At 35.3% G+C, this 24706-nt stretch overlaps 1 protein-coding gene across 1 annotated transcript in view; it reads left to right on the forward strand.

Moving 5' to 3' along the window:
* Positions 1-14240, forward strand: part of LOC110463398 (beta-parvin-like) — a 74714-nt gene extending 60474 nt beyond the window's left edge. The window contains exons 13-15 of the mRNA XM_021517959.1: positions 1768-1840; positions 2314-2412; positions 13801-14240. Coding sequence (XP_021373634.1) covers positions 1768-1840; positions 2314-2393 — 153 coding nt within the window. The 3' untranslated portion in view covers positions 2394-2412; positions 13801-14240. The remainder of the gene's footprint in view (positions 1-1767; positions 1841-2313; positions 2413-13800) is intronic.
* The last annotated feature ends 10466 nt before the right edge of the window (positions 14241-24706 follow it).

A 24706-nucleotide genomic window follows, 5' to 3' on the forward strand; every position in this document is an offset into this window, starting at 1 on the left:
TAAAACATAGCGTGGTATTGGGTGTCTCTTTATCAGGTTAAAACATAGCGTGGTATTGGGTGTCTCTTTATCAGGTTAAAACATAGCGTGGTATTGGGTGTCTCTTTATCAGGTTAAAACATAGCGTGGTATTGGGTGTCTCTTTATCAGGTTAAAACATAGCGTGGTATTGGGTGTCTCTTTATCAGGTTAAAACATAGCGTGGTATTGGGTGTCTCTTTATCAGGTTAAAACATAGCATGGTATTGGGTGTCTCTTTATCAGGTTAAAACATAGCGTGGTATTGGGTGTCTCTTTATCAGGTTAAAACATAGCATGGTATTGGGTGTCTCTTTATCAGGTTAAAAAACCATCGTCACCAAACTAAACAATACTTGTAAATTGTATATGTTTTCCATAATCCTTCAATTAATTTTCAGGCTGTATACCTGATGTTAAAAGCAAATTAGGTACATACTGTCTCTGACTATTAAAAGAGTTAAATACCGTAAATATTGGCAAATTGTGCGCAGGTACCTTTTGGGTGAAACAAAGAATTTCTGGGGAAAATGTCCAAACAGATCACTAATTAAGATAAATAGTTTATAATTACATAGATCCAATTGAATCTAATCACCTGACACTTATTATGTTCATAGGTTTTTAGTGTTTTGAATACAACTTGAATTTGGTTGGTGTATATAATGAGTATGCAGTGCAGATGTTAATATATATACTCTCATCCAATTAGGGTGTAGGTTTACCTTTCCTGCCAAAAGCTTACTGACTTTTATAATATAAAAAATGTTTCATTTAACACTTAACCTTAAGTCTTGTATATTGAGAATTTAAATTGTTACATTTTAATCTGTGTAAATGTAGAGATAAAGCTTGGTCTGTACAGGAGGAACCCCAAGCCTCTCATGCCAGTCTGTTGACTGTTGAAACTTTCCAGATATTTCCCAAACATATTTAGAATATAAAACTGTTGTGTTATAGCTGTAATCCATCTACAATTTTCAATGGCATTTACGTTTTTGTAAACATAATCCTTTCACGGTAAAACGAAAGTGTTTCTCTCACAGCATGCACACATCCGTAGGGCTGCAGGAGGACAATAGTTGGTTTACAATACTGGTGCTTTTATGTAAATCCTCTGTATCTTGTAGATGTTAGGGTACATAAGAAAACAATACAGCCTTGTTCAAGTCAGACCTGTTTATGACGTGTAACCAGCATTTCCTTGCCGATAGACTTGTACCATGGTAACCATAGAGCTCCTGTCTGAGCAGCATAAAACCTATTTCACAATTGCTCCATTCAGAATATCATGTATCATCTTTTTATCTATGTTAAAATCTCTACATGTATTGGTTGTCGAATTTGGTTGTCGTGTCTGGTATAAACAAATGAATGCACAAACGTTTCTTATAACCTGTGCATCAGCCCTGCTAAAGTATCAAAAAAAGGTTCATCTAGAATGAAAATCAAAAACTAAAGAACACCAAGGAAATCTATAGCAAATAATGTGTGATAAGAAAACGTGTTAAACATTTTTTTCCAAATCTTGTTTTCTGAATTTCCTGATCAATAAAAAAAAACCATGATAGATATTTTTAGTGTTATTTAAACTATATGAAGATGACTCTGAACAATACCCTTGAACTTTGTTTGAAAATTACCACCTGTGTTGGTGAAATAATACCAGAATTTGTATTTCCTGTCAGAAGATGAGTAACACTGTTTTACATAAAAGCGATTAACATCACACTTGTTTCATTCTTTTAGGTTCATAATGTCAACTTTGCCTTTGAACTGATGCAAGATGGTGGACTTCCGAAGCCCAAAGCCCGACCAGAAGGTATTATTACTCTGTATATGTCAGTAAATGACTCATAATGTTAATATCAAACATCTATTTTAACTGATATATCACGCCAACCTATCAAGATATCACTGATTATTTTGTTTCAGCACTTTTACTCTAGTTTGGAGGAAAGAAGAATCAAATTTTGAGATTTTATGTGTAAATTCTGTTTTCTCCTCCTTTTTTAAATAATCATCGGTGAAAATTTGGCAACAAATAGAGTTTGTATTTTGCTCAGGTGAAACTGTCAAGTGCAACATAAATATTGAAATATATTCATGAATTTAAATATTTTGTGAAATGTTTTCAGACAATCAACCAACATATATGTAATTATATTAATGCAAATTTCACTGAAAACTTTTGCAATTAAGCCTCTTGTGATAAACGTTACCTATCAAAAAAAGTTGTTGCTAAAATGAAACCACTTTTAGTGTATACATTTCTGATATGTTTATTCTTCACAGATGTCGTCAACCAAGATCTGAAATCTACTCTCCGTGTGCTCTACAACATCTTTACCAAATACAAAGGTCAAGCACCGTGACATGGTCACATTGTGTATGGTAGGTACCACAACATTACAGTAGGACCATACTGTCACCCCACTGTTTACTCTACCCTGTTTTCCAGTTTTGCTTCCTATACGACTACAGAAACAGTTACAACTCTTTCAATCTTATCTTTCTTCTGTTGCAGAGGTTTTCATCACTTTTCTCAAAAACCATGGAGCAGAATTTAAAGAAATTTTACATGAGTATTTATAAATGTAAAGTAATGCGAATGTTGCTTCACATTTTTGATTGGTCACCATGGAAACCAAATGGAGCCTTTTGTGGAAAATTAAATATTGAGCAGTTTTGCTCTCATTTGATATGTATGTATATAATAACTTTACAGTCCAGTGCAGCCTATGACTTTCTGACAGTCCAGTATACCCTATGCCCCCCTGAAATTACAGTCTGTTAGTCAATGTTTCGGTCCAGTATACCCTATGCCCTGTATAAGTCTGTGTAGATGGCCAGAGTATCTTACAGATCACATAGAGATCACATTGTATGCTGAGAACAGGTCAGGCAGTCCAAAACACTTGTTGTTAACTCGACTTTAACCACAACACAAAGTACTTCGGGTTTGTCATACACTGGAAAATCTAAGGAAGGCTCTGACCTTAGTTCCTTATGTTTTCAGGTAATCCTCATCAGGACTAGAATCACTTTCTGTGACCCACTTGATCATCATAAGATCGTTTCTCAGTGATAATCTGTGCCAGTGATAAAATAGTGTTATCTTTTAATCATACAGCCTCTATCTAATTCTCCTTCGTGTATGGCTGAGATTTCACACAGACAAAAAACACTATATTCAGAGGATGTGGTTTTTCCTGGCCTTTGTCCGCATGAATCCTTTATAACTTTACTCAATGGAGCTAAGGAACTGATTTATTATAGGTGTATATCCAAACACAATCTATCAGAGAAGTGGGATTGGTCTGAGTGACAGAAATGATTGTGTTACATAATATACCTGTGATGGTATCCTAGTGTATTATGGTAATACTGTGGTTTTCTATCAGATCTATGTAAGCACCACTCAATTTTACCTCCTCATTACTTTTTAATATTTTTTGTGTATTCGTAGTTAGACAATCAGTGAATTGGTTGATGTAAATCCAGTGAAATTATCAGAAACTGTGCAATACTGATACCTTTTCCCACCCATCTCCACAGCTTGTTATAATTACTTCATGCTGTATATAGTGGGTTTTCCAATTTTACAATAAAGTGTATTCATAAGGTAACAGTAAGGTAACAGTGAACATTTTATACCAGGTGACCCTGCACACACAACAATCAGAAAGCAAACAAAGTTTAACCACTTCATAGGAGTATTCAATTTTCCACAAATCACAGATATGACATAAATTAAAACCAAACCTTATGAGGGACATGTTGAGTACTGTTTTACTAGTATAGGCACACTAAATGGAGGTTTAAGATAGATACCAAATAAAAAGTTGTCCCTTACTTCTAGTGAAAGTCATGTGATCAAGGCCTGGGTATTGGATAAATGTTCTACGTCCGTTTCAGTTTTACGTCATGTGATCATGAGAAATCCTAACTTTATTTCTTGTTAAAAACTAGCATGGTTCATAGAAGGAGATAGACTGTGTTAGTTGGGTGTTACGGAAAAAAAATCAGATTTTGAAATAGGAAACTATAAAACAGGAAATGTTCATCCTTGAATGAGGAGGTGAATTCAATGGGCAAGCACCCTTCATGGTGAGGGCAAATTCAATGCCCAAACATCCATAAACGAGGAGGAAAATTCAACAGAGGACAAACAGCCATCAATAAAACGGTAAATTTAACAAAGAGGAAACATTTAATGATAAGGTAAATTCAACAGGAGCAAGCACCCTTCTGTGTGAGTGCAAATTCAATGGGGGGCAAGCACTCTTTAAAATTCAAAAGGAGCATACATCTTTGAGTGAGATGACAAATTCAACCGAGGGCAATTATTATGGATTGATAGAGTGATAGAGCTAATTCAACAGGGGTAAATGACCCTACAATGAGAGGACATATTCTTTAGGGGGCAAAACATATTTTACATATAGTTACCAGTATTGTTGTGTATACATGGGCGATTGAATAATGAAGAAATTATTAAGAGGACACCAATTTGGCAAGTCATAATATTACAATAAAGAGTATTTAGGTAAGGGAATCTCTCAGATATTCTGAAAATGTCTTTCATGGATTATCAAAATTCTGATTGGCAAGGATTAACCTTGTACTGTCAGTTCTTTTCATAAGAGGTAGCAGGTTGCCAAATCTACCATCTAGAACCTAATTTTGCCCTGATAAAATTCACATTTTCTTAAACTGTACATTGTATTTAAGTTTGTCAAAGTTGACCTGCTAAATTTAATGTCTGGTCTGTTGAAGTAAAAACTAAGGACATCCCTATACTTTAGGCTTTGTAGCTCAGATTTACTGGCAAAAATGGGGGGGAGGAACCATTAAATAAAGTTAGCAGAATGTAAGTAAAAAGTTCAATATTTTAGAAATGCTAAAACTTTTATTAATGGGGTTATACTTATAGTTAACTGTCACTTCTGGAAAGACCAGGCTAACAGAAACTCACACAAATATATTGAAATGTTTTATTTTAAGAAGAGATTGTAGTCATTGTACAATTGAAATCTAAAAAGATAAGATAAAATAGTGAAATCATCGATGCCAAACACAAGCCTAATTGAAGCATTATCTATTTCCATACATATGTTTATTTGAATATAAGCCAGAAATGTTTGTTATACCACCAGACCACCAGGGTACTCCTAGCCCCTGTCTCCTTTAATTCACTCAGTCACAGGAGCTCATAGCATACACCTCCCCATTGCTTGTAAGTTGTAACTATAGTATATGTAGATGTACCGCAAAAAAGTGCGCAAATTACATGGGTTTTTACGGTACATATATTTTCATTCACAGTGGAACTACATAGTTTTACTTTTGTCTTCAAACACAAACTCTGAAATAACAAAGATAAGAAATAAGTGGAACAGCAAAAAAAGAAACAAAATGTTCTTGATAACTAAAGAGGAAAATAACGGAATGTGGATCAATGAAAGAGGAGAATGAGAACAAAAGCAGATTAACAGAAATGAGTAGAGTCAACAAAACTAATGTCATTGAAAACAAATTAATGGAGAGCAGATTTTATGAAACTAATTCAATGGAAAGTTTATGAAGAGCAAGGTATTGGATAGTCTATTAATGGTGACCAGAATGTTTGAAGAAAAGGTTGACAGATTCCAATTAACAAAAAGAATTTGGTATGAATTATAATTTTCTTTGGTGATGTCTGTTCCAATTAAAACTTATTAGGATGTAAAAACATTTACATCAATGCCATAATATGTCATGCCACCAAAAAACAGACAGTTGTAGCATCAATTCAATTCAAGATATTTTGGTGTTTCAAAATAAAGGGTTAGACAACAGGCATAGCCTATATAAGTCTTCTCCCATTACGGTCACAGCAGTTGTATCTTGTTATGTCTCCTCCTTCGAATGAAGGGGAGACATATACAGACTTATTGTCCTTTGTTTATTTTTACCATATTTTACCGCAAAAAAGCCCCCTCTCGCAAATAAGCCCCCTCCCCACTTTGGTAAATGTCCTGGGAACAGGGTGGGTGCCTGCAATTAAGCCCCCTCCCTAATTTTGTCTCCATCTCAAAAAAAATGTATGTCAATTTTTTAGCAAATTAGCTAAATGGATGCAAAACAACATAAACCCAAGTTTAAATACTACAAACAACTTTGTTTCTGAATTAGGCACAATAGTAAAAAGCATGTAGTGACACATACTCTTTACTGAGTACTGTGATTCTGTGGCTTTTTAGGTCACCTGAGACAAAATCTCAAGTGACCTATTGCGATCGCCTTTTTTTCTCCAGCGGCATCCGTCGTACGTCAGTAAACAATTTACATTTTCGACTTCTTCTCCAAAACCCCTCAACCAATTTCAATGAAGTTTTGCAGAAACCTTCCATGGCCAAATGTCAACAAATAGAGTGGCTGGTTTGGTCCCCGGCCCCCAGGGGCCTGAGGGGAGGGGCCTGAGGGGTAGGGCCTGAGGGGCGGGGCCAGGAAGGGTCAAATTGACTAAAATTACAAAAATCTTCTTCTCAAGACCCAGATATGGTAGAATCAAATACTCTTTATAGATGGAAGGGTCTTAAGGTGCTTTACCAAAATTGTGAATTTCATGACCCTTGGGTCTCACGTTTCCCCCTGGGGAGGGGGTAACCTATAGTTTATATAGGGAAATCACATTTTGGACCAACATTTGTTTAATTTCCATTGGAAGTAATTCAATTTGGGTTAGCATTATCAGGATCAGTATCCCCTAGGGAGGGGGGGGGGGGCAAAATTTACTATGGTTTATTATGGCAAATGATACTTTGAATATTACTTGCCAATTTGATTGGAGTTATAACCCTGAATTGACAGTTTGATGATTTGAAATTTTGAGCCAGCCCTACCCCCAAGGGTTGTAGGATGGGACCCAAAGGAGTCGATGTGCTAAAATTTCTTCATTTTTAGCTCACCTGCCCTTTTGGCCAATCTTTTTTCTCAGGAGGGGGTCGGGGGGGGGGGGATTATTTGCGGTAAAATATGGTTATACCGAAGGTTGTCCGGAGCATAAGTTCCATGTTAATTCACCTATGTTGACCAAACTTACCATATTTATGTATCTCGGGAAGGAGGAATCTCTCACACTGTAACGAGGTCTTGTGCCCCACTATATAAAGAGTTATGGCCCGTTGTTTATTTTTATTACCATAGTTTGTCTACAGTATAACTTTGATGTTATTTCACTTACGTTGACCAAACTTGCTATAGTTACGTATCTTGGGAAGTAGGAATGTCCCATTCTAAATTAAGGTCTCGTGCCCATCTATACAAAAAGATATGGCCCTTCATTATTTTTGTATACCGAAGTTTGTCTATTGGCTAATAAGGGGAGACATATGTTTTTGTTCACAAAAACAAGTTTCTAGTTTATTATAAAATCATGATTATCTTTCCCTGTGTCCTAAGGACTTAGTAATGGATAAAGCTTTGGTGGTGGATAAAGCTTTGGTAATGGATAAATCTTTGGTAATGGATAAACTCTTGGTAATAGATAAAGTTGTGGTAATGGATAAAGTCTTGGTTAAATATAAAGCCTTGTTAATGGATAAAGCCTTGGTGATTGATTAAGTTTTGGTAATGATGGATAAAGTCTTGGTAATGGATAAAGTCTTGGCAATGGATAAAGCTTTGGTAATGGATAAAGCCTTGATAATGGATAAAGTCTTGGTAATAGATAAAGCCTTAGTGATTGATAAAGCCTTGGTGATTGATTAAGCTTTGGTAACAATGGATAAGTCTTGGTAATGGAAAAACCCTTGGTAATGGATAAAGTCTTGGTAAGATTTAAAGCTTTGGTAATAGATAAACCTTTCGTAATAGATAAAGCCTTGGAAGGCACAGGTGAACATGACTTGTTTCATTCCTCAGTAGATGTGCACACTCATTGTGATGTGTATTGTTATTGTGCTGTTAGATACAGATCTTTATATCTGTATGATATGCATTGATTTGATAAAAGTTTGACACTTTCACAAGCTGTCATGATATTATCAGGTCACCAGATTGAAAATGTCATAAAAATGTATTGGAATTAAAATATTCTTAAGTTGATTTGCCTTTAGGGGGAAAAACCAATCTGATGAACATGGAAAAAAATAAAATTATATAATGAGACATTGTTGAATGGTGGATGTCTCTATGACAGATTTGACAAGTTATTGTGTTATTTTTGAGAGGTTGGATTTCTTTTGATTCTTTTTAAGTGCTGCCATGGACGAGTTGTAATGATGTACACACCATGTACAGTCACCACCAACTTCTGCTAGTTAAATGGCTTCATTTGTAAGTCATATTTCCTTTACACAAAATTTACCTGGATTAAAAGATATGAACATCTCACTTATCTGTCGAAATATATGTGTTTGTGTATACCTGTCCATGATACCAGTATTAAAGGCTTTGTTTCACAGATCAAGCAGATTTAACACTTTGAACTAGAGCATATTAATAAAAATGATATCTTTTTTTAAACATGGGACAGTAGCCTTTTTTTTGTATTCAACCCAAAAAATACCAGCATCTGTTTTAGATCACAACAGCATTATTGCGATGAATTTTGGTTAGCATTGGCCAGGTGGAAACTAAAAACAAGTTGAAAATGTCTGATGCTTCATACAAATAAAGTTCTTAGTTCAAAGATGGCTTGTTAGAATTAAAAATACTCTTTATGGAGCTATTGTGTTATTTTTATTTCTTATTTTTATAAGTATTTCAGTTAGATCACATGTGTGATCTCCTTACAATCTTACACATGGTATATAACCTTTCATATTTTTTTTGGTGCCATTTGTAAAAATGTTTGGAACCAACTCAAAAATTCATTAAACTATACAGAAAATTTCCAAATATAGCATGAATTATCTAAACAGGATAATTGTGATAAAATCATTTGTTCAGCGTTAAATATGGGAAGCCTCTTAGGTTATTGTTGAGATCATGTAAAAACCAGGTCATGTTGACATAGGATCAGCCAATACACTTCTATTGCTCCCGAAATGAGTCACGTTCTTCATTGGTCATAAAGAAAATTCAAATATGGAAAAACCACAATCAAAACCACCAATCTACAGGTGTTTAAGTAGAGACTGGTGAGGTATACTGACAATCTGTAGCTTACTGTCCATTCATCATAGCCTGTCGCTCTGTTCTAGTTTGTCTGTACATTACCTTACACACACAGACAACCATTAAGTGCCTATTGCTTCATTACATACTGTATAAACCTAAAACGATTTTAATAGCAAATAAGGTTAAGTAGGTGTAAGTCATAGTGTATGTTTTTGATAAGTTCATCTGACAAAATGTCAGTATTTCAGTTAGATCACATGTGTGATCTCCTTACAATCTTACACATGGTTAACTAGCCAAATCAGCCTGAATCTTACTATGTCAGTCGGGCTATATGAGGAGAAATATGTACTCTAGATAGTTCTTACCATTACCAAATATCTACGCATCTATTGTACTGTTGGTAAATCTGATACTATATACAAAATATCTATTGTACTGTTGAAAAATCTGATACTATATACAAAATATCTACTGAACTGGTGGTAAATCTGATACTATATACAAAATATCTATTGTCCTGTTGAAAAATCTGATACTATATACAAAATATCTACTGTACTGTTGGTAAATCTAATACTATATACAAAATATCTATTGTACTGTTGAAAAATCTGATACTATATACAAAATATCTACTGAACTGGTGGTAAATTTGATAATATATACAAAATATCTATTGTACTATTGGTAAATCTGATACTATATATAAAATATCTACTGTACTGTTGGTAAATCTGATACTATATACAAAATATCTATTGTACTGGTGGTAAATCTGATACTATATACAAAATATCTACTGAACTGGTGGTAAATTTGATACTATATACAAAATATCTATTGTACTATTGGTAAATCTGATACTATATATAAAATATCTACTGTACTGTTGGTAAATCTGATACTATATACAAAATATCTATTGTACTGTTGGTAAATCTGATACTATATACAAAATATCTACTGCACTGGTGATAAATCTGATACTATATACAAAATATATCTACTGTACTGTTGGTAAATCTGATACTATATACAAAATATCTACTGAACTGGTGGTAAACGTGATACTATATACAAAATATCTATTGTACTGTTGGTAAATCTGATACTATATACAAAATATCTACTGTACTGTTGGTAAATCTGATACTATATACAAAATATCTACTGTACTGTTGGTAAATCTGATACTATATACAAAATATCTATTGTACTGTTGGTAAATCTGATACTATATACAAAATATCTACTGTACTGGTGGTAAATCTGATACTATATACAAAATATCTATTGTACTGTTGGTAAATCTGATACTATATACAAAATATCTATTGTACTGTTGGTAAATCTGATACTATATACAAAATATCTATTGTACTGTTGGTAAATCTGATACTATATACAAAATATCTATTGTACTGTTGGTAAATCTGATACTATATACAAAATATCTACTGTACTGTTGGTAAATCTGATACTATATACAAAATATCTATTGTACTGTTGGTAAATCTGATACTATATACAAAATATCTACTGTACTGTTGGTAAATCTGATACTATATACAAAATATCTATTGTACTGTTGGTAAATCTGATACTATATACAAAATATCTACTGTACTGTTGGTAAATCTGATACTATATACAAAATATCTATTGTACTGTTGGTAAATCTGATACTATATACAAAATATCTACTGTACTGGTGGTAAATCTGATACTATATACAAAATATCTATTGTACTGTTGGTAAATCTGATACTATATACAAAATATCTACTGTACTGTTGGTAAATCTGATACTACATACAAAATATCTATTGTACTGTTGGTAAATCTGATACTATATACAAAACATCTACTGTTTTGGTGGTAAATCTGATACTATATACAAAACATCTACTGTACTGTTGGTAAATTTAAACTCTATACAAAGTATCACATCTACTGTAATGAAATGTTTTAAAGCCTGCAAATAAGACACTACCTGGTTTACCATGTATTGCTTGTCAGTTGTAATCAGTATATCTCCTCTCCCCTGTTTTAGGACTTACAACCTTGGACAGATTTTGTATCATTCTATATTTTCTGGGTTCCATTACTAAAAATTAGTCCAATTTCAATGCATCATACAAAAAATCATTCTTATATGTCAAAATTTTAAATGACCTTTAAATGAAAAAGAAACTGAATCTGCCTACCCTGGTTTGACATTAGAAAGAGGTCAAAGATAAAGGAAAACGATCTTTTATAAATTAATACTACAATAAGGGTGGTCACCATCTGTCTGTACTGTGGGTAGTTTTCATTCATAATGCTAGTGGGATCGATGACATGATGTTACTATATATAGCAGGATCAGGTTTTTCCTGCTGATATCCGGGAGTGGTTTCCATATGTACCCATTGTGTGATGTTAAATAGGCTGTGACAGACTAGGAGTAGGAGCCTCCCTCAGATTTCTATCTGTCACTCAATCTTACTTCCAGTGGTAAACTTCCCTAAACTTTGATGGCAATCCAATGTGATTATTAGGGCCCACATCATAAGATACGGAGATATGGGTGCCCTTCTGTAAGCATGGTGTCCGTCTGTCTGTCACACTTTCATTACTGGAGATTATCTTAGAAACCAAAAGACTCACTTTTTTGGAATTTGATATGGTGATATACTAGATGTGCAATCAGGGTTTTTAAATCTTTTCAGGTCAAGGTCACTGTTACTAAAGATAGGCTATGGGGGTATGGTCCTAATCTTGAATCCAAAAATCATTTCTTTCTGAAATTTGACATGTCAATACACTATGATTTAAAAATGTGCAAAAGGGGTCTAAAAAAAAAAAATCAAGGTCAAGGTTACTTCTACTAAAGATAAACTGGCAGAAGGAGCAGTATTGTGACCATGTACTGGGACGCTATACGTATTGTGACCATGAACTGCGACTCTATAAGTATTGTGACCATGAACTGTCACAATATAAGTATTGTGACCATGTACTGGGACTCTATAAGTATTGTGACAATGTACTGGGACTATAAAAGAATTGTGACCATGTACTGGGACTCTTTAAGGATTGTGACCATGATGTACTGGGACCTTATAAGTATTGTGACCATGATGTACTGGGCCTCTATAAGAATTGTGACCATGTACTGGGACTCTTAAGTATTCTGACCATGATGTACTGGGACTGTATAAGTATTGTGACAATGTACTGGGACTATATAAGAATTGTGACCATGTACTGGGACTCTTTAAGTATTGTGACCATGATTTACTGGGACCTTATAAGTATTGTGACCATGATGTACTGGACTCTATAAGAATTGTGACCATGATGTACTGGGACTATATAAGTAGTGTGACCATGATGTACTGGGACTCTATAAGTATTGTGACCATGATGTACTGGGACTCTATAAGAATTGTGACCATGTACTGGGACTCTTAAGTATTCTGACCATGATGTACTGGGACTCTCTATAAGTATTGTGACCATGATGTACTGGGACTCTATAAGTATTGTGACCATGTACTGGGACTCTATAATTATTGTGACAATGTACTGGGACTCTATTATTATTGTGACAATGTACTGGGACTCTATAATTATTGTGACAATGTACTGGGACTATATAAGTATTGTGACCATGTACTGGGACTATATTAGTTTTGTGACCATGCACTGGGACTATATAAGTATTGTGACCATGATGTACTGGGACCTTATAAGTATTGTGACAATGTACTGGGACTATATAAGTATTGTGACCATGTACTGGGACTCTATAAGTAGTGTTACCATGTACTGTGACTATATAAGTATTGTGACCATGTAGTTGGACTATATAAGTATTGTGACCATGATGTACTGTGACTCTATAAGTAGTGTGACCATGTACTGGGACTCCATAAGTATTGTGACCATGATGTTCTGTGACTCTATAAGTATTGTGACCATGATGTACTGGGACTATATAAGTAGTGTGACCATGAGGTACTTGGACTCTATAAGTAGTGTGACCATGTACTGGGACTTTATAAGTATTGTGACCATGATGTCCTGGGACTCTATAAGTATTGTTACCATGTACTGGGACTCTATAAGTATTGTTACCATGTACTGGGACTCTATAAGTATTGCAACCATGATGTTCTTGGACTCTATACGTAGTGCGATCATGATGTTCTGGGACTCTATAAGTATTGCAACCATGATGTACTGGGACTCTATAAGTAGTGTTACCATGTACTGGGAATCTATAAGTATTGTGACCATGTACTGGGACTCTATAAGTATTGTTACCATGTACTGGGACTCTATAAGTATTGTGACCATGATGTACTGGGACTATATAAGTATTGTTACCATGTACTGGGACTCTAAAAGTATTGTGACCATGATGTACTGGGATTCTATAAGTATTGTTACCATGTACTGGGACTCTATAAGTAGTGTGACAATGTACTGGGACTATATAAGTATTGTGACCATGTACTGGGACTCTATAAATATTGTGACCATGATGTACTGGAACAATATAAGTATTGTGACAATGTACTATGACTTGTATGGACAATAATCACTGTTTACCTTTTTAATACCTGTATCAGTGTCTGCTGTATAAACAAAACAATCATTGAATCATATATTTTCTATTTGCAGTGCAATCAGCTGCAAGAACAACACCACACTGCCAAGAGAATCCCAACAAGCCACAGCGCCTGAATCAGTGTTAAACATTGGAGGTCATTTGTATGCTTACCCTATTTATTATGTACTCTTCAAAAACATTTTACAGTATATTTCATATACAATGTTATAGTTGCATTAAAAGCTTTACAATATACTTTTGTTTTAATTCTGCAACATCCAATGTGTACTTTCACAAGAGATGTCCCAATGGTACCTTCATATTGTAATACTCACTGATCGTCTTGTTCCCTTTGTACAGTTTTCTTAGCTTATTGATAAGTTACTTTAATATGATTTTGAATGACCAATTGAAAACAGCCAACACTTCAATTAGACATTTTAATTGATTTTTGATGCATTATTAGGTCACCTGAGCTTTGCTCAAGTGACCTATTCTAATCGCTTTTCGTCCGTCGTCCGTCGTGCGTCGTGCGTAAACTTTTACATTTTCAACTTCTTCTCAAGAACCAGTGGATGGATTTNACTGTTATGTTTGTAATGATCACTATACACATGTGCCTGTTATCAGCCCTTAAACTGTAAATATCAGTCACGGAACTTGCTTCATGAACTCCCACACTGATACATATACATACTGAGTAGTCAATTGTATGCATTGGGAAAATTTCAGGGAACCCATAAATATCACAAAACAACAATAAATAGCCTGTGTGCGTACATGGGTACATTGACCGTATTACCTGTGTATGAGTTACGGAGGGACACCTGGTGATGGTCTAGACAGACAGTAGTTGTGACGAGGGTAGTTTGGACCAGTACCAGGAGCCCAGGTCTGTTGATCAGAATACAGCCTCACTTACTAGCTAATGTATTTCTAACAGCACCAAGTATTTTGGTTGTTTATTCTGTGTGGTAAGATTATCTAGACACAGTCACCATGGTAAAACAAGTGTGTATTGAGTTATAAGTTACCTTGTTTTTGTGTTCATGTGAAAAACTGAAATGTTTAATAGTTAAAAGGTTCCAGAACATTGTTTTGCTATTATTATCACAATTACAATTCAATTACAATTCAATGTAAATATGTGTAAAACGTTCCAAAAATTAATACACAGTTTTATGGAAAATACGGACTGGCTCAAGGATCTGCTCCTTTCGGTCCATTTTGGCATAAAATCCAGGTCCGTCCTTTGATCCACTAGTCCAGTCTATTGGGTGCTGCTATTGGTGGTCTAGGTTCCTTAGACAGGTGAGAGGGGTCACTGAGACAAAATGTATGATTCTGTGTGATGTACATTATTTTCTATAAACCCACTACACTGGTTCTATGTTGATGTCTAGTCCAGGTTTCTTTATATGCCCAGTACACATGCAACTAACCTAGAACATCTGTGTCCTCATTTTTGGGGATAATCCAGTGTCAGATCATAGCCAGTGTACTCAACTACCTATGTTCAAATACTTCAGTACCACATACATTAAACAATACTACAGTACCCCTGTACAATGTACTCAGGACTACAGTACCCCTGTACAATGTACTCAGTACTACTGTACCCCTGTACAATGTACTCAGGACTACAGTACCCGTGTACAATGTACTCAGTACTACAGTTATCCTGTGCAATGTACTCCGCACTACAGTACCCCTGTACATTGTACTCAGTACTACAGTGCCCCTGTACATTGTACTCAGTACTACAGTACCCCTGTTCAATGTACTTAGTACTACAGTACCCCTGTACAATGTACTCAGGACTACAGTACCCCTGTACAATGTACTCAGTACTACAGTCCCCCTGTATAATGTACTACAGTACCCCTGTACAATGTACTCAGTACAACAGTGCCCCTGTACAATGTACTCAGTACTACAGTACCCCTGTACATTGTACTCAGTATTACAGTACCCCTGTACATTGTACTCAGTACTACAGTGCCCCTGTACATTGTACTCAGTACTACAGTACCCCTGTTCAATGTACTTAGTACTACAGTACCCCTGTACAATGTACTCAGGACTACAGTACCCCTGTACAATGTACTCAGAACTACAGTTATCCTGTGCAATGTACTCCGTACTACAGTACCCCTGTACATTGTACTCAGTATTACAGTACCCCTGTACATTGTACTCAGTACTACAGTTCCCCTGTAAAATGTACTCAGTACTACAGTACCCCTGTAAATTGTACTCAGTACTACAGTGCCCCTGTACAATGTACTCAGTACTACAGTACCCCTGTACACTGTACTCAGTACTACAGTACCCCTGTGCATTGTACTCAGTACTACAGTACCCCTGTACAATGTACTCAGGACTACAGTACCCCTGTACAATGTACTCAGTACTGCAGTTCTCCTGTATAATGTACTCAGTACTACAGTACCCCTGCACAACGTACTCAGTACTACAGAACCCCTGTACATTGTACTCAGTACTACAGTACCCCTGTGCATTGTACTCAGTACTACAGTACCCCTGTACAATGGACTCAGGACTACAGTACCCCTGTACAATGTACTCAGTACTGCAGTTCTCCTGTATAATGTACTCAGTACTACAGTACCCCTGTACATTGTACTCAGTACTACAGTACCCCTGTATAATGTACTCAGTACTACAGTACCCCCTGTACAATGTACTCAGTACTACAGTACCCCTGTAAAATGTACTCAGTACTACAGTCCCCCTGTAAATTGTACTCAGTACTACAGTGCCCCTGTACAATGTACTCAGTACTACAGTACCCCTGTAAAATGTTCTCAGTACTACAGTACCCCTGTACATTGTACTCAGTACTACAGTACCCCTGTTCAATGTACTTAGTACTACAGTACCCCTGTACAATGTACTCAGGACTACAGTACCCGTGTACAATGTACTCAGTACTACAGTACCCCTGTACAATGTACTCAGGACTACAGTACCCCTGTACAATGTACTCAGTACTACAGTTATCCTGTGCAATGTACTCCGTACTACAGTACCCCTGTACATTGTACTCAGTACAACAGTACCCCTGTACATTGTACTCAGTACTACAGTACCCCTGTACAATGTACTCAGTACTACAGTACCCCTGTACATTGTACTCAGTACTACAGTACCCCTGTACAATGTACTCAGTACAACAGTGCCCCTGTACAATGTACTCAGTACTACAGTACCCCTGTACATTGTACTCAGTACTACAGTACCCCTGTACAATCTACTCAGTACTTCAGTACCCCTGTACAATGTACTCAGTACTACAGTACCCCTGTACATTGTACTCAGTACTCAACTATCTGCTGTACCCAAATCATGACCAGCTGTTGTTGATTCCCTCCCGATGTTGTACAAATCAGCTCAGACAAAAGTAATTGTTTGTTGTGTGTATTTTGTAATTGACTTTGTGTAAGTCTGGGTGATATTGACCAGATGCCAAAGCATACACAAATATGTGTGATAATGCTATCTCCATCAACCCCTGTATTGCAGTGTAAGTACAGTAAGTAACTTCAAATTCTTCTGGTCAAATCATTAAAAATATTTGTAACTAGTATTTTTTAATGTAGCTTACATTTGTTTTTAATGTGAGGTTACATTTCATTTTAATGTATTATATTATCTAGAAAACAATTTTTATCCAGCATTGTTAGCCATTGTTAATTTTTGCAGAATTGTTTTCATATATAAGATGCCACTTGAAATGTAAGACATTTACCGTAGCCTTTACTAAGCAGCGTGTATTAGATCTTAGAAATAAACAGGGTGTGCATCAATTTACATGCTATTACATCTACCGTCACCTCCAAATTAATAAATCATCACAATTACCTATCATCCATGATGTCGTTATCTTTCTTTTTTTATTCTACCCCCTTTGATTACTGTATACAGGTGTTTTTTTACACCATTTATTACTATATAGGGGTAGTTTTTTATCCTCTGTATTGCTATTTAGATAAGTTAATTTCTACCCCCTGTATTTCTGTATACAGGGGTTAATTTTTAATCCATGTATTATTGTATACAGGGATTATTTTCTAATCCATGTATTTCTGGGTACAGGGGTTATTTTCTAATCCATGTATTTCTTTATACAGGGGTTATTTTCTAATCTGTGTATTACTGTATACTTCTAGTCCATGTATTTCTGTATACAGGGATTATATTCTAATCATGTATTTCTGTATTCAGGGGTTATTTTCTAATCCATGTATTTCTATAAACAGTGGTTATTTTCTAATCCATGTATTTCGATATACAGGAGTTATTTTCTAATCAATGTATTTCTGTATACAGGGGTTATTTTCTAATCCATGTGTTACTGTATCTATGTATTACTGTATGCATGGTGTATTTTCTACCCCCTGTATTTCTGTATACAGGGGTTATTTTCTACCCCCTGTATTTCTGTATACAGGGGTTATTTTCTACCCCCTGTATTACTGTAAACAGATGTTGTTTTCTATTCCCTGTATTACAAGGATTAGAAGAATATACCCCATGTATACAGATATTGCTATATATATAGAAGTTGTTTTCCTGTTTGCTTGAACAAATATTGTATGCAGTGGTCAATATTGGTTTTGAAGTTCCACTGACTTATTTTTCTTTTTTTAAATTGCATTTATAACACTGCCATGAAATTGACACATTTAAAAGTGTATCAAAATCTACAAAGTGGCCTGTATACTTTGTAAGTACAGCGCAAAGTGACTCGAACCTCATTTTGGCAATGTGGAGGAAATGATATCATTAATAAAATGTTACATAATTTTCAAAATAATATGTTTTATTTTTACTCTGAAACCAAAGATTATTACAACTTTGCCAAATGTTTAAAGTAAACAAGTGGAGAATGTCTTTAGGACGGTAGTGGCCTGTAAGATCTGTTATGTAAGAGAGTACTGCTATGTTAGATGATGTATGTGGCTATGTCCTCACCACTTATCACTACAGGAATGTTTCTTATGTTCTTCAAAGGAATATAGATCTATATTTATATTTATTTATATAACTATATGTGAATGTATTTTACAAATCATCTTACCTTCTATCCATCTTGTTTCAATTTTAGAAAGCAACTAATTTGAGTTCAGCAATATCTTGTTAGTTTATAATGAAATGAGGTAAGATTTGAAGCCAACAAAACAGTGTTTAAATCATATTGGTACAGAATGTTTGTCGACCTGTGGAGAAATGTCCAATGTTTCTCTGATAGTGTGTGTCACATGATTATGTCACTGATAGTGTGTGTCACATGATTATGTCATTGGTATTGTGTGTCATATGTTTATGTCACTGATATTGTGTGTCACATGATTATGTCACTGATATTGTGTGTCATATGATTATGTCACTGGTATTATGTCACATGATTATGTCACTGATAGTGTGTGTCACTTGTATTATGTCACATGATTATGTCACCAGTATTGTGTGTCACATGATTATGTGACCGGTATTATGTCACTGATATTCTGTGTCACATGATTATGTCACTGGTATTATGTCNCGGTATTATGTCACTGATATTGTGTGTCATATGATTATGTCACTGGTATTATGTCACATGATTATGTCACTGATAGTGTGTGTCACTTGTATTGCGTCACATGATTATGTCACCAGTATTGTGTGTCACATGATTATGTCACCGGTATTATGTCACTGATGTGTCACATGATTATGTCACTGGTATTGTGTGTCATGATTAATATTAATGTCGTTGGTATTGTGTGTCACATGGCTATGTCACTGATATTGTGTGTCACATGATTATGTCACTGATAGTGTGTGTCACATGATTATGTCACTGGTATTGTGTGTCACATATTAATGTTGCTGGTATTTTGTGTCACATGATTATGTCACTTATATTGTGTGTCACATGATTATGTTACTGATATTGTGTGTCACATGATTATGTCACTGGTATTGTATGTCACATATTAATGTCGTTGGTATTGTGTGTCACATGGCTATGTCACAGGTATTATGTCACTGATATTGTGTGTCACATAATTATGTCACTGATAGTGTGTGTCACATGATTATGTCACTGGTATTGTGTGTCACATATTAATGTCGCTGATATTTTGTGTCACATGATTATGTCACTGATATTGTGTGTCACATGATTATGTTACTGATATTGTGTCTCACATGATTATGTCACCAGTATTGTGTGTCACATGTTTTTGTCACTGATATTTTGTGTCACATGATTATGTCACTGATATTGTGTGTCACATGGTTATGTTACTGATATTGTGTGTCACATGATTATGTCATCAGTATTGTGTGTCACATGATTATGTCACTGATAGTGTGTGTCACATGATTATGTCACTGGTATTATGTCACATGATTATGTCACTGATATTCTGTGTCACATGATTATGTCACTGGTATCTTGTGTCACATGATTATGTCACTGGTATTATGTCACTGGTATTGTCTGTCACATGGTGATGTCACCAGTATTGTGTGTCACATGATTATGTCACTGGTATTGTCTGTCACATGATTAAGTCACTGATATTGTGTGTCACTGGTATTATCTCACTGGTATTGTCTGTCACATGGTGAGGTCACCAGTATTGTGGGTCACATGATTATGTCATTGATATTCTGTGTCACATGATTATGTCTCTGATATTGTGTGTCACTGATATTGTGTGTCACTGGTATTATCTCACTGGTATTGTCTGTCACATGGTGAGGTCACCAGTATTGTGTATCACATGATTATGTCCCCAGTATTGTGTGTCACATGATTGTGTCACTGGTATTATCTCACTGGTATTGTCTGTCACATGGTGAGGTCACCAGTATTGTGGGTCACATGATTATGTGACACACAATATCAGAGACATAATCATGTGACACACAAAACCAGTGACATGATTATGTCACTGATATTCTGTGTCACATGATTATGTCACTGGTTTTGTGTGTCACATGATTATGTCACTGGTATTATGTCACTGGTATTGTCTGTCACATGATTATGCCACTGGTATTATGTCACATGCTTATGTCACTGATATGGTGTGTCACATGATTATGCCACTGGTATTATGTCAATGATATTGTGTGTCATATGTTTATGTAAGCAGTATGGTGTGTCGCATGATTATGTCACTAATATTGTGTGTCACATGAGTATGTCACTGGTATTGTGTATCACATGATTATGTCTCTGATATTGTGTGTCATATGTTTATGTCATTGATATTGTGTGTCATATGTTTATGTAAGCAGTATGGTGTGTCGCATGATTATGTCACTAATATTGTGTGTCACATATTAATGTTGCTGGTATTTTGTGTCACATGATTATGTCACTGATATTGTGTGTCACATGATTATGTCACTGGTATTAGTCACATGATTATGTCACTGATATTATGTCACTGATATTCTGTGTCACATGATTATGTTACTGGTATCGTGTGTCACATGATTATGTCACTGGTATTATGTCACTGGTATTATGTCACTGGTATTGTCTGCCACATGGTGATGTCACCAGTGTTGTGTGTCACATGATTATGTCACTTGTATTGTCTGTCACATGATTAAGTCACTGATATTGTGTGTCACTGATATTGTGTGTCACATGATTATGTCACTGATAGTGTGTGTCACATGATTATGTCACCAGTATTGTGTGTCACATGTTTTTGTCACTGATATTTTGTGTCACATGATTATGTCACTGGTATTGTGTGTCACATGATTATGTCACTGATAGTGTGTGTCACATGATTATGTCACTAATATTGTGTGTCACATGATTATGTCACTGATATTGTGTGTCACATGATTATGTCACCAGTATTGTGTGTCACATGATTATGTCACTGGTATTGTATGTCACATGATTATGTCACTGGTATTGTGTGTCACATGATTATGTCACTGATAGTGTGTGTCACATGATTATGTCACTGATATTCTGTGTCACATGATTATGTCACTGGTATTGTGTGTCACATGATTATGTGACCGGTATTATGTCACTGATATTGTGTGTCATATGTTTATGTCACTGATATTGTGTGTCACATGATAATGTCACTGGTATTGTGTGTCACATGATCATGTCACTGGTATTGTGTGTCACATGTTTATGTCACTAATATTGTGGGTCACATGACTATTATTTCTTAATCAATTTTCTCATGTACAATGAGCATTTCTTTATAACTAAAGTTCATAAAATTTAAAGTGTGCCCTCTTATTATGTTAATTATCGTTTGTTTTAAACGTATCTAATACAGTGTAAGGATATGATCTGTTTTGACTCTATAGAGGGGTGGACATTTCCTTGTTGGCATTACTACATTACATCTTAAACTGTATGTTGTTATGTCAGATCATGCATGTTTTCACATTAAGTGAATATAAAAGTAAAAGAAGAAAAAAACACTTTTGGTTTTATTTTATAGGTTGTACAGTGTACACAGATGTATATAATGATTTAGATATGTAAGTTATGTGTTATATGGTGACCATGCTGTAATACGAGGTATGTGGTACATACTTCTGGTGCTATATGTATATATAATCACATATTTAGATGACTTGTAAGATTTGTATAAACAATAATGTGTGCATGATAATAAACTTTTTTATCAAACAGATATAGAGTGGTATTTGTTTATACATATTCCGACACGTATTTAGCCTTGCTGCCTATAATTGACTGATACATATCTACATTTTGTAATTTCCCATCAAAGACTCAATCCCACTGATTTTATTAAAAGATTGTGTCCCACTCATTTAAGGTATTTTAAAATAATATATTCCTGGTTGTCTTTTTATGAATTCTAAAAGACTACATCCATTTTGAAGGGTTGTAAGCTGTACCACAGCCACAGAGTTTCTATGCCTGGATACAGGATTAATCTTCTTCCAATTAGAAAACTTCTGTTGAGTTAAAGATTACTTTGAACCAACTTCTCATTCCCTTATTATTAGCCACTTGGTACTTCAGTGAAGGCTAGATCACTTATAATGAATTCATTGAGTTGAAGTCTAGAACACATTAAAGAGTTCCTCTAATTATTATCAGCCTCAGTGAACATCTTGTGAAGTTTAGTACACTTGTTCTACATATTAATCAGCTGTTTCATTTCTAATGAACTCCTTTATTTATTAGCTCACCTGGCACGAAGTGCCAAATGAGCTTATGCCGTGGCGCGGCGTCCGTCATCCGTCCTTCCGGCCGGCCGGCAGCCGGCGTCAATATTTAACTTTAAATGACTTCTTCTTAATAACCGAAAGGCCTAGGGTGTCGATATTTGGCCAGAAGCAAACTTGGATAAAGGGCTACAAAGTTTGTTAAAATTAATGACCTTAACCTATTTTCAAGGTCACATGGGTCAAATATGTCAAAAACTTAAAACATCTTCTTCTGAATAACCAAAATGCCCAGGGTGATGATATTTGGCCAGTAGCATGCTTGGGTGAAGGGCTACCAAGTTTGTTCAAATGAATGACCTTCAATTATATTCAAGGTCACAGGGGTCAATTGTATTAAAAAAACTTTAAATAACTTCTGAATAAACAAAATGCTCAGGGTGATGATATTTCGCCAGTAGCATGTTGAGATGAAGGGCTACAAAGTTTGTTAAAATTAATTACCTTCACCTATATTCAAGGTCACAGGGGTCAAATATGTTAAAAACTTTAAACAACTTCTTTTCAATAACCAAAATGCACAGGGTGATGATATTTGGCCAGTAGCATGCTGAGATGAAGGGCTACAAAGTTTGTTCAAATGAATGACCTTCACCCATATTCAAGGTCACAGGGGTCAAATATGTTAAAAACTTTAAACAACTTCTTCTCAATAACCAAAATGCCCAGGGTAATGATATTTGGCCAGTAGCATGCTGAGATAAAGGGCTACAAAGTTTGTTCAAATAAATGACCTTCACCCATATTCAAGGTCACAGGGGTCAAATATGTTAAAAACTTTAAACAACTTCTTCTGAATAACCAAAATGCCCTGGGTGATGATATTTAGTCAGTAGCATACTAGGATCAAGGGCTACCAAGTTTGTTTAAATGTATGACCTTGAATCATATTCAAGGTCACAAGGAGCAAATATGTTTAAAATATTTCAACAACTTGTTCTGAATAACCAAAAGGCTCAGGATGTTGATATTTAGTTAGTAGCATATGCTGGGATCAAGGACTACTATGTTTGTTAAAGTGAATGACTTTGACTTATATTCAAGGTCACAGGGGTCAAATTTGTTTAAAATCTTTAAACAACCTCTTCTGAATAACCATGGGTCCCAGGATGTTTATACTTTGCAAGTTGCATCCTGAGATGAAAGGCTATACAATGTGTTCAACATAATGACTTTGTTCGACTTTCAATCACAGGGGTGAAATGTTTAAAAAAAAATAACAGGGTCTTTTGAATGAATTTTAATCATAAATACTGATATTTTGCCTGTAGCTTTATTTTAGATCACTTTTAAGGTTACAAGTGTGAGTTTTATACCAGGTGAGCGATGCAGGCCCATTGGGCCTCTTGTTAAAAGATAATTACTGTACACTTTAACTCATTCACTCCCACATTTTTTAACTGGACTTCCCCAGTTTTTAGCTCACCTGGCACGAAGTGCCAAGTGAGCTTATGTCATGGCGCGGCGTCCGGCATCCGTCGTCCGGTGTCAATATTTTACTTTAAACGACTTCTTCTTAATAACCGAAAGGCCTAGGGTGTCGATATTTGGTCAGAAGCAAACTGGGATGAAGGGCTACAAAGTTTGTTAAAATAAATGACCTTCACCCATATTCAAGGTTACAGGGGTCAAATATGTTAAAAACTTCAAACATCTTCTTCTCGATAACCAAACTGCCCAGGGAGATGATATTTGGCCAGTAGCATGCTT

The sequence above is a fragment of the Mizuhopecten yessoensis genome, unplaced genomic scaffold, assembly GCF_002113885.1.
Source record: "Mizuhopecten yessoensis strain PY_sf001 unplaced genomic scaffold, ASM211388v2 scaffold10901, whole genome shotgun sequence".
Classification (NCBI taxonomy): Eukaryota; Metazoa; Mollusca; class Bivalvia; order Pectinida; family Pectinidae; genus Mizuhopecten; species Mizuhopecten yessoensis.